Consider the following 17,865-nt stretch of genomic DNA (forward strand, 5'->3'; position numbering starts at 1 on the left):
ATTCTGTGTGACTTCACTGCTGAGAGTAAATGGTGTTTACGTGGGAAGTAAATGTCACTGCGGACGCACTCTCCTTGGTCTGCTGGCCTGTGAGCTGTGCCATGGATCAGAGCTTATACTCCAATTAATTTCAAAATTACAGACACTAGACTTCGTGTAGATACACAACCTTGTACTCACCTTTGTTAAACTTTATATAGTTCTTGCTGGAGAACAGTGAGAAATCTCAGCTGTCTCTGGAAGAAACCATCACGTCATTGTTCTGCTCTTGTTACCAAAGTACTTTTAGAAAGTTGGTAATTCTGTATAAAACCAACATGTCCTTATGTCTCTTAAAAAATCAAGTACTCTTTGTAAGTAGATTTTCTGTTATGTAATGAGAAAAAGGACAGGTTTGGGGCTTGCAGAGGTTTTTGGAGTTTCTGTGGTTTGGCAGCAATGGTGCTGCTGCTCCTTGCTTTGTTGCTGGGTGGCTGCACCCGTGAAATCAATGGAAAAAAACAAGCTTCTGGTGGATCTTTGGAGTCTTCACCTCAGGGGTGTTTTCGAGGTTGCTGTGGAGAGAGCTTAGTATTTTGTGCATGTCATTTTTTATTAAATGTTACATTTATTAAATACTGGTTTTTATACTCCCATGTCCTCTCCCCCCAGCTTCCCTCTTTTCTGGCTGAGCTGGCTATGTCCTGGCAAATGGAGTAGGATCACCCTGTGAACCCTCTTCCATAATTTCACATAACTTTAACAAAAACAAGTCCAGGTTGCTTGTGCTTCTGGGTTTGTGTGGCATGGCAGGGTGATGCTACCATTAGGATGAGCTTCTGCAGGATTTAGTCTTTTTGTCCCTCGTTTTTCCCATTGCAATTTGCAATATCTCTTTAAAAATTCCCTGTTAATCTAGGACTTTTTTGTGTAATCACCAGCTGTGTTTTCCTGACTCTGTGGGAGTGCAGAACTGTAGGTAGCTGTGCCGACCATAACTTCTATTTTCTTAACTTTCTTTCTTACACAGCTCTGAATCGCAGTGTGGCATTTCAGCAGGAGGTTTGGTCCTAAATATCCCTTTGTTGGGAAAGGTCAGTCACAAGGATGTGCTGGCACTGATGCAGGGACAGGCTGTGCCAGCATGTCAGATGTACTCATATTCCAATTCCAGATTATCCCTTCTTGTAAAAAAATGAAATTATTGTGGTTTAAAGTGGCAGCTAAGTAGTCCGTTGGAGCATTTATCAGAGTGTGGTGGTTGTTTGGGGTTTTCCTGTCTGTGGGTGCTGGGGCACACAATTAGCCAGAAGATATTGCAGATGCATATTTCTGCATCTGATGCAGGCGTAGGTGAATGTTGCTATTTTGAACTTGTTTCCCAATACATGATTTTTGAAGACACTGATGCGATTGTAACAGGAGTTTCTAAGTTTCAGGAAAAAAAGTCACTAATAGTTAAGACAATTTTATGTCACTTCCAGCAACTTCCCTGCCACAACCAGCAAGTCCTTCCTGTGTCCGCTGTCGTGTTGGTACAGAAACACCTTCTCTTTACCTTGCTGCCTAGTGGGCTCTGCAAGAAAGAACAATCACTTTGGGTAATAAAAATGACATACAAAAGACAGAAGCTGTGATTTATTTTGGGAGATTGAGTAGAGTGGCAAGCAGTACTTTAAAGGTCACTTGTCTCAAATAAACCTTATCTCTCTCTCAAATTTAAAGAGATATTGCAATGTTTCCTTGCATCCAACTTGCATTAAATGTCTTTTGCAAGAATATATCGCAGAGTACAGCAGGAGCATCGTACATACCCATGTACTTTATGGATGATGGAAATGAAGGGGAGTGCTGGCAGGGGGATTGAAGAGCAGTTGTGATTAATTAGTTGGTTAGAAATACTCCTTTGGGAAGACTGGCAGTGCTTTGAGTTGGTCTTCAATAGGTTTTTGTGACAACGGTGTACATAGTACATGCACAACCCATTTATTTTGAGACCCATGTCTTGTTCCATCAGTACTTAGAATTAGAGAATCACAAAATGATTTGTGTTGGGAGAGACATGAAAGCTCAGCTCATTCCAGCCCCCTGCCATGAGCAGGGACACCTTCCACTAGACCAGGTAGAGCCCCACTTCTCAGTGTAGGTACGGAAAACAGCGTTCATCACAAGAACCTTAAAGTCTCAAATAAATTAGAGAAGACAGACTGTATGTGACAGTGTGTATCTGTGGGTGTTGGGATATCTTTGAGCCAGAACAGGCTCTACCAGCACCGGTTGTTGGTAAGGAGCACGCACCTGCCCTTGTTCTCCTGGGAAATCCTGCAGAATTGGTTCTGCTCTTGATCTTGCTCACTGTTTTATTGGAGCTGTTTTGAAGGTTTGAGAATCTGGATAGAAGGGAGCTTAAATTAGATTTCCTTGTGTCTGTGTTACCACAGTCAGCGTGGGATTTGCTCATGGACAAAAAGATTGAAGCTGAAGCCAAAGCTATTTGTTGGAATAGGGTGGTTATGAAGGTGGGGACGAGCTGAGGAGTTTGCAGCAAACCTGTGGTGTTTAAGCTAGAGGCAGTGAATCTGTGTGGGCTGATTTGTTCTGTAATTTCCTAAAATTCCTGGGTGTTTCAGTTCCACTGACCTTCAGCATCTCGGTAACTGCCAGCAGCCTTGCCCTGCCCATTTGCCAGTGAGAGCCATGGTGCTGCTGGCTGTGGCCTCCCTGGGAAGCGATGCTCTGACCTTGCTGGGATGTGGCTCTGGGAGTGTGGCCCAGGACACTGTGGGTCACCTCAGGCTGCTCCCTGAGCACTGCCACAGCACAGGAACATCCTCCACAGGAACATCCTCCATCTGCACCACAGGCATCATCGGTGAAATGTCAGTGCCTTAACCAGTGTCCAGGTGTCTGAGGCTGTAGGGAGGAGAATGTGACACTTCCTGCCTCGTGTCCAGTGGAAGTGGAGCCTGGAGAGTGCTGTTGTGTGTGTGGCACAGAAATGGGTTTTGTAGGCAGTGTGTCATTTGGATTCCAGAAGTAACCAGCCAGTGCTCCAGACCAGAATTAAATCAGAATTACATCTCAGCTTCACTGTTGCACATGTTGTTGTAGTTGAGAGGTCACATCTCAGTGTACATCAGCTCTTCCCATGTGCTGACAGAGCACATGTTGGCCACTGGATTGAATTTTGTCACCTGAGTGCTTTGACCTTTTTGCTGTTCTCAAATCCTGAAAATAAGTATTTTCAGCCTGTGAAACTTTTTCTGGTGGCTAAACATGGGTTTCAAAGTGTTGTGTTTCCTTTGAATTTAAATCAAGTTCACTACAACTTAAATTTCGTAACCCTAATTTTGCTAACCCCCTTTCTTCCCCTGCTTGGATGGGGATTTTTGTGTGATTTTCTGAGAGTTTAGCAACCTTCTGCTTTTTAGACTTTCTTGTTTTTGTGTGACCATAGATATGAATTTACAGGTTGGATATTTTATACTTTCTTTTGTAAGTAAAAAACAAAGCTAGAATAGGTAAAAAATTAGGATAGTGAGAGAGCTGTATTCTTTCATAGCCCATATGGATGATTTGATTTGAGTAGTGATTGCCAATCAGAATGTCATTGGGATTTGCAAGGGATGCAAGATCCCCCATGTTCCTCATCACAGTTTTGATAGTATAATTATGTAACATGTGTCAGAGGGTTTCGACATTGTTTTTTTTTCTGGATGTGGGAAAGGTTTGGCAAGACCCGTGGTGCCAGCTATGTTTTCAGAAAATACGTGAACTGATATTTGGTAAAGTGCTTCTCTTGTGTTCTCTTCAACTAATGGATATGGAATTGTGGCTCTAAATCAAAACCTGTTTACCACTTCTCATAAGTTTAGTGAGTATTTACAAAGTTGATACCAGATCAACAGTATTTTACAATACTGTCCTTTAATTTGTAGGACTGAATATCTAGTGGCTGACATGACTGTGTGGAATGTTGTTTATTTTACGGAAGAAATCTTTTCATTTTGATCACAGCACTTGATGTTGTCAGAGTAGCTTTGGACCTTTTCTACATCAGAACTTTTTAAAAAAGAAATAGTATGTAACTTTTTTAAATGATAAAAGCACGTAGAGAATCTGTGATTCCTTGATACAATGTTCTTTTCATATAGTTGAGAGTAATTTTTGAAAATATTGGAAGTATATGTAGCAAAAAATAAACAAGCAACTGAATTAAAGGACTGTTCATTCAACAGTATTCCATGCAGCTCTGAGTCTTCAAAAGCTACTGCTGTTTTTCTTCAGTAGAAAGAATATCTTTGTGAACTTGAGTTGTGGACTAAAATTTATATATCTGCATGTGTGTTCATTTACAGATCAATTTATAAAATAGGGGTGCTGTTTTACATAGCTGTACCAAAAATGCATGATATTCTTTCCATGTACTCATTTCCTTAAAGAAAATTCAAAGCACTTTATAGACCAAACCTTTTGTTTAGATTACATTACTTTTTGTTCTACATTGATATTTTCTAAAGGTTATTCCTGAACGAAGGTGCATAAATTGAATTTATAAAGAGGAATGCTGCTTCATAATGGATTGCAACGTCAGCTAATGTTAAATATTGTGTGTTGTTTGGCTAACATCATGTATTTGTCATCTTGAGGTATATCTCTTAGCTGTGAATATCCCAGAGCTTTGTTTTATAGAAAGGTGCATTGTTTTCCATCTGTTTTATGAAATGTGAAGCATGATTGTCTAAAAAAAGAGCTAGTCTAAACTAGCTTTTTCTCAAAATGTATGTCAAGTTACAGATTCAAATTCAGTTTGATTTTGATTAAAAAATTCAGCAATACAAATACAAATTTAAATGTGTAGCCAAAGTTTTATGAAAAACTTTGTCTTCAGACCTACTCATCTTGTTTTCCTTTCTTTTTCCTGCCTTTCCCCAAATCAATTTGATTTACAGCTTCCAGCTGACCTTACCAAGATGCATCTCACAGACAATCCTCATCCTCAGGTGACTCATGTCCCTTCCAGCCAGTCGGGATGTAGCATTGCCAGTGACTCTGGGAGCAGCAGCCTGTCTGATATTTATCAGGTAAGACTGCTTTGGTTTCAGTTTTCCTTCTTTGATGTTAACTGTTCATAAACAGGAAGAATGACCCTTTATCCAAGACTTTGGGTGAAACCTTCTTGATGCTTCCACCTATCCCTGTGCTGCCCATGGGACTTGCCACTCCCACAGGCACAGAAATGCAACAAGCTGCTTGTAAAGCTGTTTTTTTTTGCTTTTCACATCTTTCTGTACCACTGAGTATGCTGTGGCTTTTAGAAGTCACATTTGTTGATTTATGGGATAATTTTCCTTTCTGAAATGGAACAAATCTCATGAAATCAGCCTTCTGTTTCCAATACCTTCCTTGATTATTTGTATTTATTACTAATAGCAGATGTTCAGTTCTGCAAACAAAAGCATGGTAATAAACCCACTTTCTGCACTAATTGACTGTGGAAATTCTAGTGTGGCTTGCTGAGAATAAAAGTTGGCTGAAATCCAGAGATAGCTTCATTTGTTTATAGATAATACACTTAATAAGTTACCTGTCTCATGTCAAATCACAGAGCTCGTTTCATGGGTGTTTATGTTCTGGTTGATGAGGGGGCTCAGCTTGGGTTTGTGTTGATCAGTAATTTCACAGCTTTTCCACCTCCAAGTTGCAATCTGACTATAATACAGAGTATACAGCAGTTGTTGAGCCTGGTGTAGGTGTAACTTTATTTTAGACACCTGTTCCTTCTCCTTAGGTCCTGTCTGTCATTTCCATAGACATTATTTCTATACTGGAAACAGATAAATGATATCTATTTACAGCAATATATTCCTTAGGGAATTTTAAAAATAACACAGTAAAGCAAAAATTCCTTTAGAACATTAGAAGTGGCTCTGGATTTTTGTCCTATTTAATCTACTACATTACTACTTCTTTTTGATTTGCTTGCTGCCAGCTAGGTCAGGAGTAGCTGGCACCCTTGAGAGAGTCTCCCAAAGTGCTCCTTGAATTCTTTCATTTCTGAGAGGCTGTGCTGGAAGATGGTGTACTGTATCTTGATTCTTCTTACTATTTTTTTGTTTTCTGAATAAAAATTACATCAGGATTGATGTGAGGTTAGGGTTAGGTTTGAGAGAGTCAAAGAGCCAACATCTGCAGGAACAGTGGGGCTGGAAAAGTCATGGCAAGGTCATCCCAGTAGGGTCCCACCATTGCTGCTCCTGCATCTTTATGATCTGGACTGTTCCTGGTGATGGGGTTTGGGTTAGGGTTGAGAGAGGGAAAGAGCCTGGAGCTCCAGGGACACTGGGGCTGGGCAAGACATTGCCAGGGCATCACAGCAGGTTGCCAAAATTTCCTTCCTGAACAGTATGGAGATGTTGCTCGGAGTGAAAGGCACTTAAAATATATTATTGATAACAAAGATATTGCTCTAGCAATGGTATCTTGTAATGAGTGGATACTCTATTATGTGTGGGTAATTGCCTTTTGTCTACTCATCAGAATATGAGAAGAGAGTATAACTGCTAAACAAATAAAAATTATATAAATAAAGGAAATGGTGGAGTAACTTTTATATGTACTGTAGCAAATAAACAGTGGTGCTGAGGATTTTGTAGACTAAGAAATAATTAATGTGAAAATGACTGCAGATTTTATATTAATTTTTAGAAGTTCCTACTTTTGAGGTAAGAATTTCCTTTTCAGTGACATTCAGTTCTCTGGTTTTGCATCCTGAAGGAAACAGGGAGATCTGTTAGAGAATTCCTGTCTGGCCAGTTTGATGCTGAGGCAGGTCACCACTGTCAGACTTGACTGAGATCTTGAAGGATAATTTTTCAGCCATGTATAGTCAGAGCTGCAGTGACATGATTACTGAAACACAGCATTAGAGAATCAAGCGTTTGATAAACTGTGAAAAGAAGACATTCAACAGATATGTTATGAGGAGGGAGAAATCTTCAACAACACACAGTGATTTTTCTCCCCCTTATTTTTTGAGAGAATTTTTAGTATCTTGTTCTCAAATACCTAATGTGCAAATGGTAACCCGTTAAAAGATGCATTTTATGTTCATTTATGTATTTTATGGGTTTTATTGCAGTAGCTATAGCAGTTAGTGTTGGAGGAGTCTCTTACTGTTTGTCACAAATCTATAAGTGATCACTAGATATTGCTTAATAATAGATGGATGTTGTGTAATAATGCCATGGCACAATATTTAACACAGCATTATATTGCAGCAACACATCAATATTGACAGATTTTGAAGTCACAAAAAAGAAAAGTGTTTTCCCCCAATATTCATCATATTATGAAGGTAGAGAATATCTCTGGTATGTAATAAACCTACTTTTTGAGTGTGATGTGTTGGCTTGGAAATTGAAAGTGTTTTTGGTGCAACAAAATGCAGCCTTTCATAAAGTATTTGATGCTTTGCTTTTGCTGTCAGCTTCATACCTATTACATGCCAAGCTCTTTAGGAATATCATTAGTGTCATTAATATTCTGAATAATTTTGATTACTGTAGCCTTAAAATGGCCTTTTGAATTAATGGTATCTTACCCTTAATTTTTAGAGTAAGTAGTACAAACATTATTCCAGAATTGGAAAACATGAATAGAATGGTAGAATGAAAGAATGAAACAATGTTTTATTACAATTTGGAAAGATTTTCTCTTCATCTGTGTACACTGCCTTCATCAGTGCTGTTGAAATGAGGTTTCACTTGTTCTAGCTGCCTTTCAGCCCAGGATAAAGCCCATTTCCAGTTAAACAGGAAATGATGAACATAAAGCTTAAGGTGAGATCAGCAGAAGAGGATTCCTGCCTGTAAACTCTCCTATGGAGTCATTGTGTTAAACTCTTGAGTTAGTTGTAAAAAGTGATGAAAATCTGAGGGTGTTTTTATCTCTTGTCCTGCACGGTTGCTACTCCCTGTTGGAGATTTCGGTGTTTCAGTGTCTGAAACATGGACACCACAATGTTCAAATTTGTGTATTGCAAATTCCAGCTTGCTTGGAATACTGCAGAGCAGTTGTCTGTTGCATTGTAGACCTTTTTTAATCATAGAAGGAAAAAGTAAGTTATTCCCTACAATTTTTAGAGTAACTTCTTGCTTGAAGAGGTTTTAAATTTTTTTTTTTTTCTTTCAACCGCTTTCTGACAGTGCATTTAATTTCAGAATTATGGTCTTCAGCCAAAAGTAGGGGAAGCTGTGTGATGGTGCATACAGCAGTTGAAATGCAGGCTTGTATAGCTGCTTTGACCTGCTATAGGGGTTCTCAGGGAAAAAGAATTGAACACGTATTACACAGGGAAAACATCTTTCTTTGCCCTTTCATGGAACAGGCTTTAAGGTGCCCAGTCAGGGTCACACAGGGAATCCAGGTTGTCTTTCTAGGGGGAAAGACCCCTTTCTAGGCAGGGTCTCACCTCTGCTCTCTAAAATGAGTTTGCTGTATCAATGCCTGGCAATCATCATTTCTTAGTGACCAACCAGTTTGCATCCAGTTTTTCCTAGCTATTTAGTTCTGTCAGTGGTGTCCTGAAAGTTTCTCTCTCCCTTTCATTTCTTTCAAAATCCTTCATTTACCACTTTGGGAGTATGTGCTCTTTGTGGGCAGCAACATCATTGTCCAGCAGTAATTCCAATTGTGGTTAAAGCTTTGATATTAAAATGGATTATCTATAAAATATTCATCAAGGATGAATATCTCAGTAAATACTTTTGTGTCACAGACCTGATCCTGGAAATCCATATTTGAGTGAGATTTGAGGATTGCAGCTTCTGGTTTCATTTTGTAAATCAGTAGTTCATAGATGTTTCTGTTAGGAATGATTTTGATATTTGATAATGGAAACAGCTGGAGTATCATGGCTGGGAAGAGCAGCTACTTCCGCAGACGGCTTTATGAGCAAAATCCTTCCTGTTCTTCCAGCACTGCCTGACCTGCCAACGTTCTGTCAACCATCTGCACGGAATCTTTGAAACACAGTTGGAGGACCTGCTCCTATTTCATAGATGGATCAAAACATAACTTATTTATCAAGAAAGGAGCTGATTTGTCTATATTCCTATACAGGATATACCGAATTTTGTAGAACCTGTAGCTTCAGTTTTTCTGGTTTAGCATGGGCTTATCAAAGTGAGGATTGGTGCTTCTGTCTGTCTGTCTTATTCAGCCTGGAGAAGTTGGTAAAAATTGTGGCTATTAAAATCAAGAAATGCTAGAAAAGTCCTTGAATAAAACACTATACTGATCATGTGCTGCTGAGACTCTCCAAGCACAATTTGCACTTGGGCTTAATTCCAAAATTGTTAATGTGAGCTACAGGAGCCAGTAAAGTGATGTAATGTAAAACAGATTTAACCCTCTCCATATGGTTACCCTCTTCTGAAAGAAATATTTTTGTTAAATCATTTAAGCTTTATTTATTAGGTTTGCTGGCTAATTATTAAAATGAGGACAAGCTCCAGGGCCCAAGGTTCTATCTGAACCCCAGTATTTTTTTGTCTAATGCAGGAAGACAAAGCACTTCCTCAGTGCAGTTGGGGCTCACATCAGCATGGAGTGTGTAGGGAGATGGAGACAGTGCAGTCTGCTGTGATTAAATCACTTAAAATGAATATTGTTTTGTGTAAGGCCATAAGGGTAGGAGAGTAGTGTGGCCAAGTAAGGACATCCTGGTCAAAATAAGGCACAAGAACGAAATGCTTATAGTGGAACCAGGGACATGTATGCTGGGAGGAATATGGGGATACTGCCCACATGTGTAGGGTTGGGATGAGGAACAGTAAGGCTCAGTTGGAGCTGGATTTGGCAAGGGTGTGACAAAATCCAGAAGGGCTTTTACAGGTACATTAATAAAAAAAATTAAAAAAAAAAAAGAAGATAGAAATTGTGCTTCACTCCCCCACTAAATAAGGCAGGAAATCTGATGACATGGAGAAGGCTGAGGCACTCAGCAGCTTTTCTCTCAGTTTTCACAGGTTGCTCTTCCCACATCTCTCAAATCCCTGAAGATCAAGGCAGGGACTGGGGGAATGAAGTCCTTCCCATGGGAAGAGAAGGTCTGGTTTGGGACCACCTGAGGATCTGAACGTGCCCAAGTCCGTGGGACCCAAGGCAATGCATCCCAGGGTCCTGAGGGACTTGGCTGATGGAACTGCTGAGGCACTCTTCATCTTGGAAAGTTGTGGCAGTCATGTAAAGCCCCCAGAGACTGGAGAAAAGGGAACAAGGCTTCAGGGAGACCTCACTGCACCCTGTCAATACTTAAAGCAGATTTATTAGAAAGACTTTTTACTGTGTCCTGTAGTGACAGGAGAAGGGGCAGTGATTTTAAACTGAAAAAGGGTAGATTTAGCTTGGATATTGGGAAGAAAATCTTCCCTGTGATGGTTTTGAGACACTGATACTGGTTGTCCAGAGAAATTGTGCTCTACCCTATCACAGAGTTCAAATTCATCCTTTATTCTGGAGGTTTTGTGAACCTGCAGAGTACTCGATGCCTTAGATACTTCACTGTTTTTCTAAAATCTCAAGGATCGCTTTTAAAGTGAAAGTGAGTGTTGTAAATGTGCTCATTTAAAAACAAACCCAGTTTTGTGCAAGTTTCTATATAATTGCCTTATACTTTGCAGTGACACATCTTGTTGTTCAAATTTTTGAATTTAAACAGAAAAATGATTTGCATGCTGGCTTAAGCGTTAAAAAAAGTGACTGAGCAACTACTCTGTAGAAACTGAGAATTTGAAACTACTTTTTTTTCCCCTTCCATCTGTTTAGAAATTTATTTTCATGCCATTACATCATTTAAACTTTACAGAAGGAATTAGTGCAAATGATTCCTATGGAATTCTACTTTTTGTTGCTGGTATTCTCTTCTCTTTCACCATTGTCTTGTGTGTCTGCTCAGTGTGATGTCTGTGTTGCCATCTATTGCTGACAGTAGAAATGTGTCCGCAGACATTGGGTAACCAGTGACATTGCTAAACTATATTGTTATTATTATTATTTTGTTAATACTGTAGACTCAGATTTTGAAAAAACGTTACATGAATTCACAAGAAAGAGTAAATGCTGTCAAATGAGAATCCAGTAGATTTCAGATTAACATGTTTTCCTCAGTGTTCAGAAAGGGAGCTGTTAGAGATTCTAGTTTGACTTGTTGGTCACTGAATTTAATTATTTTTTAATTAGCTACCTCAGACCTTAAATCATTGAACTGAAGACACTGAACTCTCTGACTGATCTTTTCTTTGTAGGCTACAGAAAGTGAGATGGGAGATGTTGATTTAACGGGTCTTCCAGAGGCACCTGTGGACTCTGAAGATGAGGAAGAGGAGGAGGATGAAGATATTGACAGAACTTCTGATCCACTTCTAGGGCGAGATGTTGTCCGAGAGTGCCTTGAGAAAGAGCCTGCAGATAAAACGGATGATGACATTGGTGAGGAGAAACATACAGTAGTAAAATTGACATAAAACTGAACATCCCATAACATCTGCAAGAGAAGCATAACTGAAATCTGTTTAATGAATTCATGTTCAGTGTACATCTTAATAATTGAATGATGTCTCACATTGCTCAATTGATACTCTTAATTGAATGATGTCTTCTCTTGCTGTCTGAGAGAGTGTTTGTTCTGAGAATCTAAGTATTTTGAACGACAGTCTTCATGATGCTCAAGATGTGAAGTATTATGGTCATTGTATGTGTCGATGTAATGGGACAGGTAGCAAGGTAATTTTGACTGCCTGAAACTGTTGAATTAGCTATTAAATAGCAAAGAGAACATACTATTACTGAGTATAGGTATTCTTAACTGTAAACTGCAAAAGGGTTGAAATGAACGTAATTTACTGCAGTGTTTAACTAGAAATGGGCATGTATTTCAGTAGCAAAATTTGCTTTCTGCTGTACTTCAGATTGCGTCTCTGAACACTGGAAAATCATTTCATGCTCCTGTCTAACTTATAATTACTGTACCTAAGGGTATTTTTAATTTTTCTAAATGTTTGAAGCTGAAGTGCTTTTACTTTTAGCTAGACTGCTGCCCTGAGAGTCAATCAGAACACCAGCAAGGCTGTGGAGCTGAGTTCTGGCTGTTGATGACAAAGTGCATACTGGGCTCATTTAGCCACAGGCACTAATGGGAAGTGTAACACCACTGAGCAATTTTCCCATGAATTTAACTGGAGTTTAATATACCTGTGGAGGGTAAGGAATCCAAGGAACCCCTGGGCCTTGCAGTCGTCATACCAATGTTTCCTTTGTCCAACAGAGCAATTACTGGAATTTATGCATCAACTCCCTGCCTTTGCGAACATGACCATGTCTGTGAGGAGAGAACTGTGCTCAGTGATGATCTTTGAAGTCGTAGAGCAAGCAGGAGCCATCATACTTGAAGACGGCCAGGAAGTAAGTCACTGCTTCCTCCACAGGTGTTAAATTGGTCAGTGGTCAGGCTCCCAGCGTAGGTGTCCTGAGTCACTGTCTTAAAATCTCTCTTCCTGCTTGGATCACGACATCTTGAATGGCATTTGCTGTTCATCTCTCCAAAAGGATGAGGGAGACTCATCTCTGGCAGTGACCAAATGGGTACCCAGGGAAAAGAATGTTCATTCTCACTAGATGATACAAATATATCATAGCAATTGGCCTGCTGATTAAGAAAGCAATCTATTCATCAGCATTTCATCAGCATTCTGAAATGAATGAAAAAAAACTGAAAAGTATTCTTGTTTCAGTCTCCATCTTTTGCCTTACAGTGCACAGTTTTGGTGAATTAAATGTTGCAGAGAGGTGGTAGCATCAAACTGGAGACAACAAAAAAGAGCCTTTCTGAGATAAGAGCTTACAAAAGTTGTTGAATTAGCTTCACTTTTTAATTTCTTTTTTTCTTTTACTTCCTCTAGCTTGATTCTTGGTATGTTATTTTAAATGGCACAGTGGAAATCAGCTATCCTGATGGGAAGAGTGAGAGTCTCTGTATGGGAAATAGTTTTGGGATTACTCCATCTCTGGATAAACAGTATATGAATGGAGTGGTCAGGACCAAAGTAGATGATTGTCAGGTAAGGTTGCAATTCTATACAATTACCTCTTATTTTTAAGCATCTAATAAAAGAAAACAGGTTGGAACACATCCAGAGGAGGCTACAAAGGTGCTCTGAGAGCTGGAGTCCTTCTGCTGTGGGGACGTGCTGGGAGAGTTGGGATTGTTCAGCATGGTGATGGGGATACATTTGTGTTTTAGATACTTAACTCACAATCTGTTGTTGTCCTTGGGGACAGTTCGTGTGTATAGCCCAGCAAGACTACTGGAGGATTTTGAACCATGTGGAAAAAAACACTCATAAAGTGGAGGAAGAAGGAGAAATTGTGATGGTAAAGGAGCACAGGGAGCTGGATCGCAGTGGAACCAGAAAAGGACACATAGTTATCAAGGTGAATGCCTTCCTATGTTTTCCATTAATCTATTAAACTTTTATTTATTTGTAAATAAATACAATTCTAGTTTGAATCTAGAATACACACTCCGTTTTGTCTGTGTCTGCTCAAAAGACTCGATTGGAAGGACTGTGTATTACATTCTAAATTTACTTCCATTTCCCCTTCAATAAAGTTAGACCTGTTCAACACACACATTGAGTTTTGTATTGGGACCACCCTTTGGGCATTTTTATGACCTTTTTTTTTTTGTAATCTGAAAGAGGAACTTAAATGGTTTATTAAAAATAAAATTAAGGGAAGTTACTAATTGTTTTAGCCAGGTGTTACCTATGCAAAACATCAGGGCTGAGAGAACCAGGAGGATTTGATTTAAACATGTTGGTGTGTTTTCTCCTGAGTTGGCCATAACTGAACTTTCTAAAGGGATTATACTGTTCATGTGGGTTTATGTTGAAATTCTCTTTAGAGAGAGGCAGTGATGAGAGATATCAGCTATTTTTTTCATTTGCTTTTTTAAGGCAACACCCGAGAGACTCATCATGCACTTAATAGAGGAACATTCTATTGTGGATCCAACCTACATCGAAGATTTTCTTTTAACATACAGAACATTTCTAACAAGTCCCTTGGAAGTTGGAAATAAACTCTTGGAATGGTTCACAGTGGACAGCCTCAGGGATAAGGTTGGTTGGAGTCTAAGAGATTAATATTTCTGATGAAAATGTATTCAAATTGATCTCTTTTTGTATTGCTGATGAAGTAGGATAAATAAAAGCAGCATCCATTCTATGTAACTGTGTGCACATTCATGAAAAACCTTGATAGTCTGGAACTTGTATCATGCCAATTTGTTGATTCTTAGCCAATGTTTTTATGTGCTCTAGCCTTGAGCTAGGGAAACCCAACATACTGTCAAAACACTAGATGTTTTGTATAGGAAATTGTCCGGGGTCTGCTGTGGTTTTTCCTTCTCTTCTTACCTCTTTCCATGCTTTTCATTATGGCAACTATTGGTTTTTAATAAAAGCAAAGATAAAGAGAAGTGTGTCAGCAAACAAAAGCTGAAACTGTATAATTTTAGAAGAGAAACTGCTATAGACTTAGATTTTTTGGTATAATATGGATGGATTGTATAATTGTTTGACTGAGTTTGTCATGAATGGTAGTAACTCTGTAGTACCTACAGAAACAATCTGAAGATTTAACTAAAACTTCTTAGAAGAAAGCTTTTTATTATCATAACTAGAACCTTCTTTAAAGAAATCATTAGGATGCTTTAAAAGGTACTTTTCATGAACAGCATGAAGAGTGTAAGGAAGGCTTAGCTGAAGATGCATTTATGCACCAGTAGGTAGTGGGTGATATAGCCAGTATTCTTTAGGTATAAAAATACTTGGGTTTTTTTATTTTTCATTTGCTTCCACAAATAAAGGACAAGATGATGTCAAGTGTAAATGTCTTTCCTGTCAGATACAGTAGTCTGTCGTATGTTCCTCTGCTATGTCCAGGTATTCTTTTGTGCTTATAGATTAAAGCTTATAGGAGAAGAATCATAGGTACCTTTTTATATATAAATAATCTGTTTTGGTTTTGCAGGTTACCAGAGTAGTCTTACTGTGGGTGAACAATCATTTTAATGACTTTGAAGGAGATCCTGCCATGACTCGATTCCTGGAGGAATTTGAAAAGAACTTGGAGGATACGGTAGGAGCAAAAAAGAATTTAGTGTTGCATTTTCTAGTACTACATATTCAGTTTCCCAGTGTTACCAGTGCCTAACAGCTGTAGTCTGTAGCAGTTAATAGGTGGCTTTTAACATTGGACATATTTGTTCTTAATTATAAATTTAGATATAAAAGCCATGTAAAGTAATATCTATGGCACTCATGTAGGAATTTCTGCATTTCTGCAAAAGAGGGCAAGGTTTATTTAGTAAGATCTGAAAATATAGCATCAAAAATCCATTTCCTGACATTTGCGGTATTTTTCATAACTGTTTCTCTGTTTCTGATCAAAGAAACATTGCGCTGCATTTTGTGTCTTCTGTGTTACAGAAAATGAAAGGCCATCTCAGATTGCTGAATATTGCCTGTGCTGCCAAAGCAAAATGGAGACAAATCACTCTGCAGAAACCTTCCAGAGATTCTCCCCTGTTTTTCAGCCTTCTTGGAGGCAGTGACAAGGGGTTTGGTATTTTTGTAGAAACTGTGGAGATAGGCAGTAAAGCAGCAGAAGCTGGACTGAAGCGTGGTGATCAGGTAAAAACAATTATGTTAATTTAAAATATTCTGGTTCACCCACCCGTTGGTTGTTCTCCGCAGAATTGTTATGCTGTATACTAAAATCAAACCACTGGCAAGTGGTCACTTGGGAATGTCACAGCTTCCATTTTTATTTGTTTAATGGTTTCTATTAAATAGTTTTCAAAATGTGTAAAATATTTAAATATTCCAAAAACAGAATTGGAAAAGAAACCAATTTATGGTTATTTTAGGAAACTTCCTGATTGGAAATATGGTTATGTTGAAACCATCAAATTGTTTTGTGGAATTGATTCCCACCTGATGTGTTTGAGCCCAGCTACCTGAGGCAGGTGGCATGTTGAAAAGTCACACTCAGTGAAAATCTAGCTTTTAAAGTGATATCAGTTCCGTGGTTCATGATCCACCGTTTTTGATTAATTGCAAGAATGTTATGTTATCATAGAAAATAAACTTAATTAAAGTATTTGTCAAGTAAAAATGGAAGTCCTGACTTATTTACAGGATATAACTTCTCTGACAGGATGAAAATAGTTATTTTACAAGGAATGTTTTCATTCTGTAGCTGCTGTAAAGATGATAAGGTGATTTCTGGGAAGCTCTGTGCCTGTATTATCACCTTTGTATTTGTAAGTCTGTCAGATAGATGTTCTCCTAATAGCCCAATTTTTATTTCTTTAAGATAATGGAAGTAAACGGACAGAATTTTGAGAACATTACCTTTGTAAAAGCTCTGGAAATCTTAAGGAATAACACACATCTCTCCATTACTGTAAAAACAAACATTTTTGGTGAGTAGATTTTATATATGATATATTTTTGTGTGTCAAGGAAAAACTCCACTCCTTCTGGCTCTACAAGTGCAGTAGGATTCCACCTTTTTTTTCCCAGCTTGCTCTTGGGGTGAGAAGTTGTGCAGGAGTTCCCTCTCTGTGCCTCTATTTGCCTGGATAAGTTCTCATGTGCCAAGGGCTGCACGTTGAGGGGCACAGAGCCAACACAGGCAGCTCTTCACTCCCTGAGAAATCCTCAGATAACTGTTTAAGCTGCTTTAGTGTCCCTCCATGGAACAGGGCTGAAACAAAGCCAAGGGATCTGGACCAAAACATTTTTGCCAAGAAATGGCGAAAATGTAAAACTGGGATTTTGTAAAACTTTTTATAATGGCTGTAAGAATGAGAGGATAAATTGCCTTTATATCTAAAATTGAAAAGGGCATATAAAAAGTGGTATGGCATATAAATATTGGTTTTTAATTGTCATCATGAATATAAACACCTAAATACCTCTTTAAAATCTCAGTCAAATAATCTGTTCTTTTTCCATAATCCTGTTCAGGCAACAGAATAACCAGAGCTATAGAAAGGAGACTGTGTACAGGATAGTTCCTACCCTCCATAGTTACATCCATATCTTCTGATGGTTTTCTTTTCCTATTTCCTTCCTTCAGTTAGCTGCCCTTGCTCACTATTGATTTTCTTTTCAATTATTATTCTATGTTTATCACTGTGCAGCTAAAAAGGTTCAAGCCTTCGGCAGTTGATTATTAGCATAATTCCAAAAAAAAAAAAAAAAAAAAGCTCTAAACAACTACAGTAACCAGTGGTCCAGATTAATGTGAAATAACATGAAATGAAGCATCACTATAACTGAGACACTGATAGGTTGTTCATTTGTTTTGTAAATGTAAGCAACCTGCATTTACGATTGGGTTCTAATCTCTTCCTGCTAGCTGATAGAATTTCAAGGTGATTTCTCTAATAAGTTTTAATGAATTAATGTCTTGAAGCTTTTTTCAACAGTAATACTTGTTATCTTGACTTATTAATTGAGTCCTAAGTATCTGGTGCTGACAATGAGCAATTCCTGTTGTTCTGTTCAATTCTATACTGGGAAAGCTTGTAGCCTTTTATGATATATAATAGAAATGTACCATTTAATTGGACTTCCTGTACAGAAGGTCTTGGTTGCTTGCTCATATAAACAATCTGAGTAACTTGCTGTTTACAGTTCTGCATTATTCCAGTATCACCATATTTTCAGCAGAAAATACTGGATTTCTAACTTGAAAGATTTCACATGATTTTTAAAAGATCTTTAAAGAAGTAATTAATGTTGACAATTT

General features: G+C 38.4%; 1 protein-coding gene across 7 annotated transcripts in view; it reads left to right on the plus strand.

Moving 5' to 3' along the window:
- The window catches only part of RAPGEF6 (Rap guanine nucleotide exchange factor 6), a 127,339-nt gene that overhangs the window by 75,237 nt on the left and 34,237 nt on the right, over positions 1-17,865 (plus strand). For all 7 annotated transcript variants that reach the window (XM_085073526.1, XM_085073525.1, XM_085073522.1 and 4 more), the window contains 9 exons: positions 4,932-5,063; positions 11,289-11,472; positions 12,308-12,444; positions 12,942-13,100; positions 13,321-13,473; positions 13,998-14,162; positions 15,076-15,183; positions 15,534-15,737; positions 16,423-16,531. In XM_085073526.1, the coding sequence (XP_084929652.1) occupies positions 4,932-5,063; positions 11,289-11,472; positions 12,308-12,444; positions 12,942-13,100; positions 13,321-13,473; positions 13,998-14,162; positions 15,076-15,183; positions 15,534-15,737; positions 16,423-16,531 (1,351 nt within the window). The remainder of the gene's footprint in view (positions 1-4,931; positions 5,064-11,288; positions 11,473-12,307; positions 12,445-12,941; positions 13,101-13,320; positions 13,474-13,997; positions 14,163-15,075; positions 15,184-15,533; positions 15,738-16,422; positions 16,532-17,865) is intronic.

The sequence above is a fragment of the Lichenostomus cassidix genome, chromosome 13 (assembly GCF_008360975.1).
Source record: "Lichenostomus cassidix isolate B80296 chromosome 13, HeHo_3.0, whole genome shotgun sequence".
NCBI lineage: Eukaryota > Metazoa > Chordata > Aves > Passeriformes > Meliphagidae > Lichenostomus > Lichenostomus cassidix.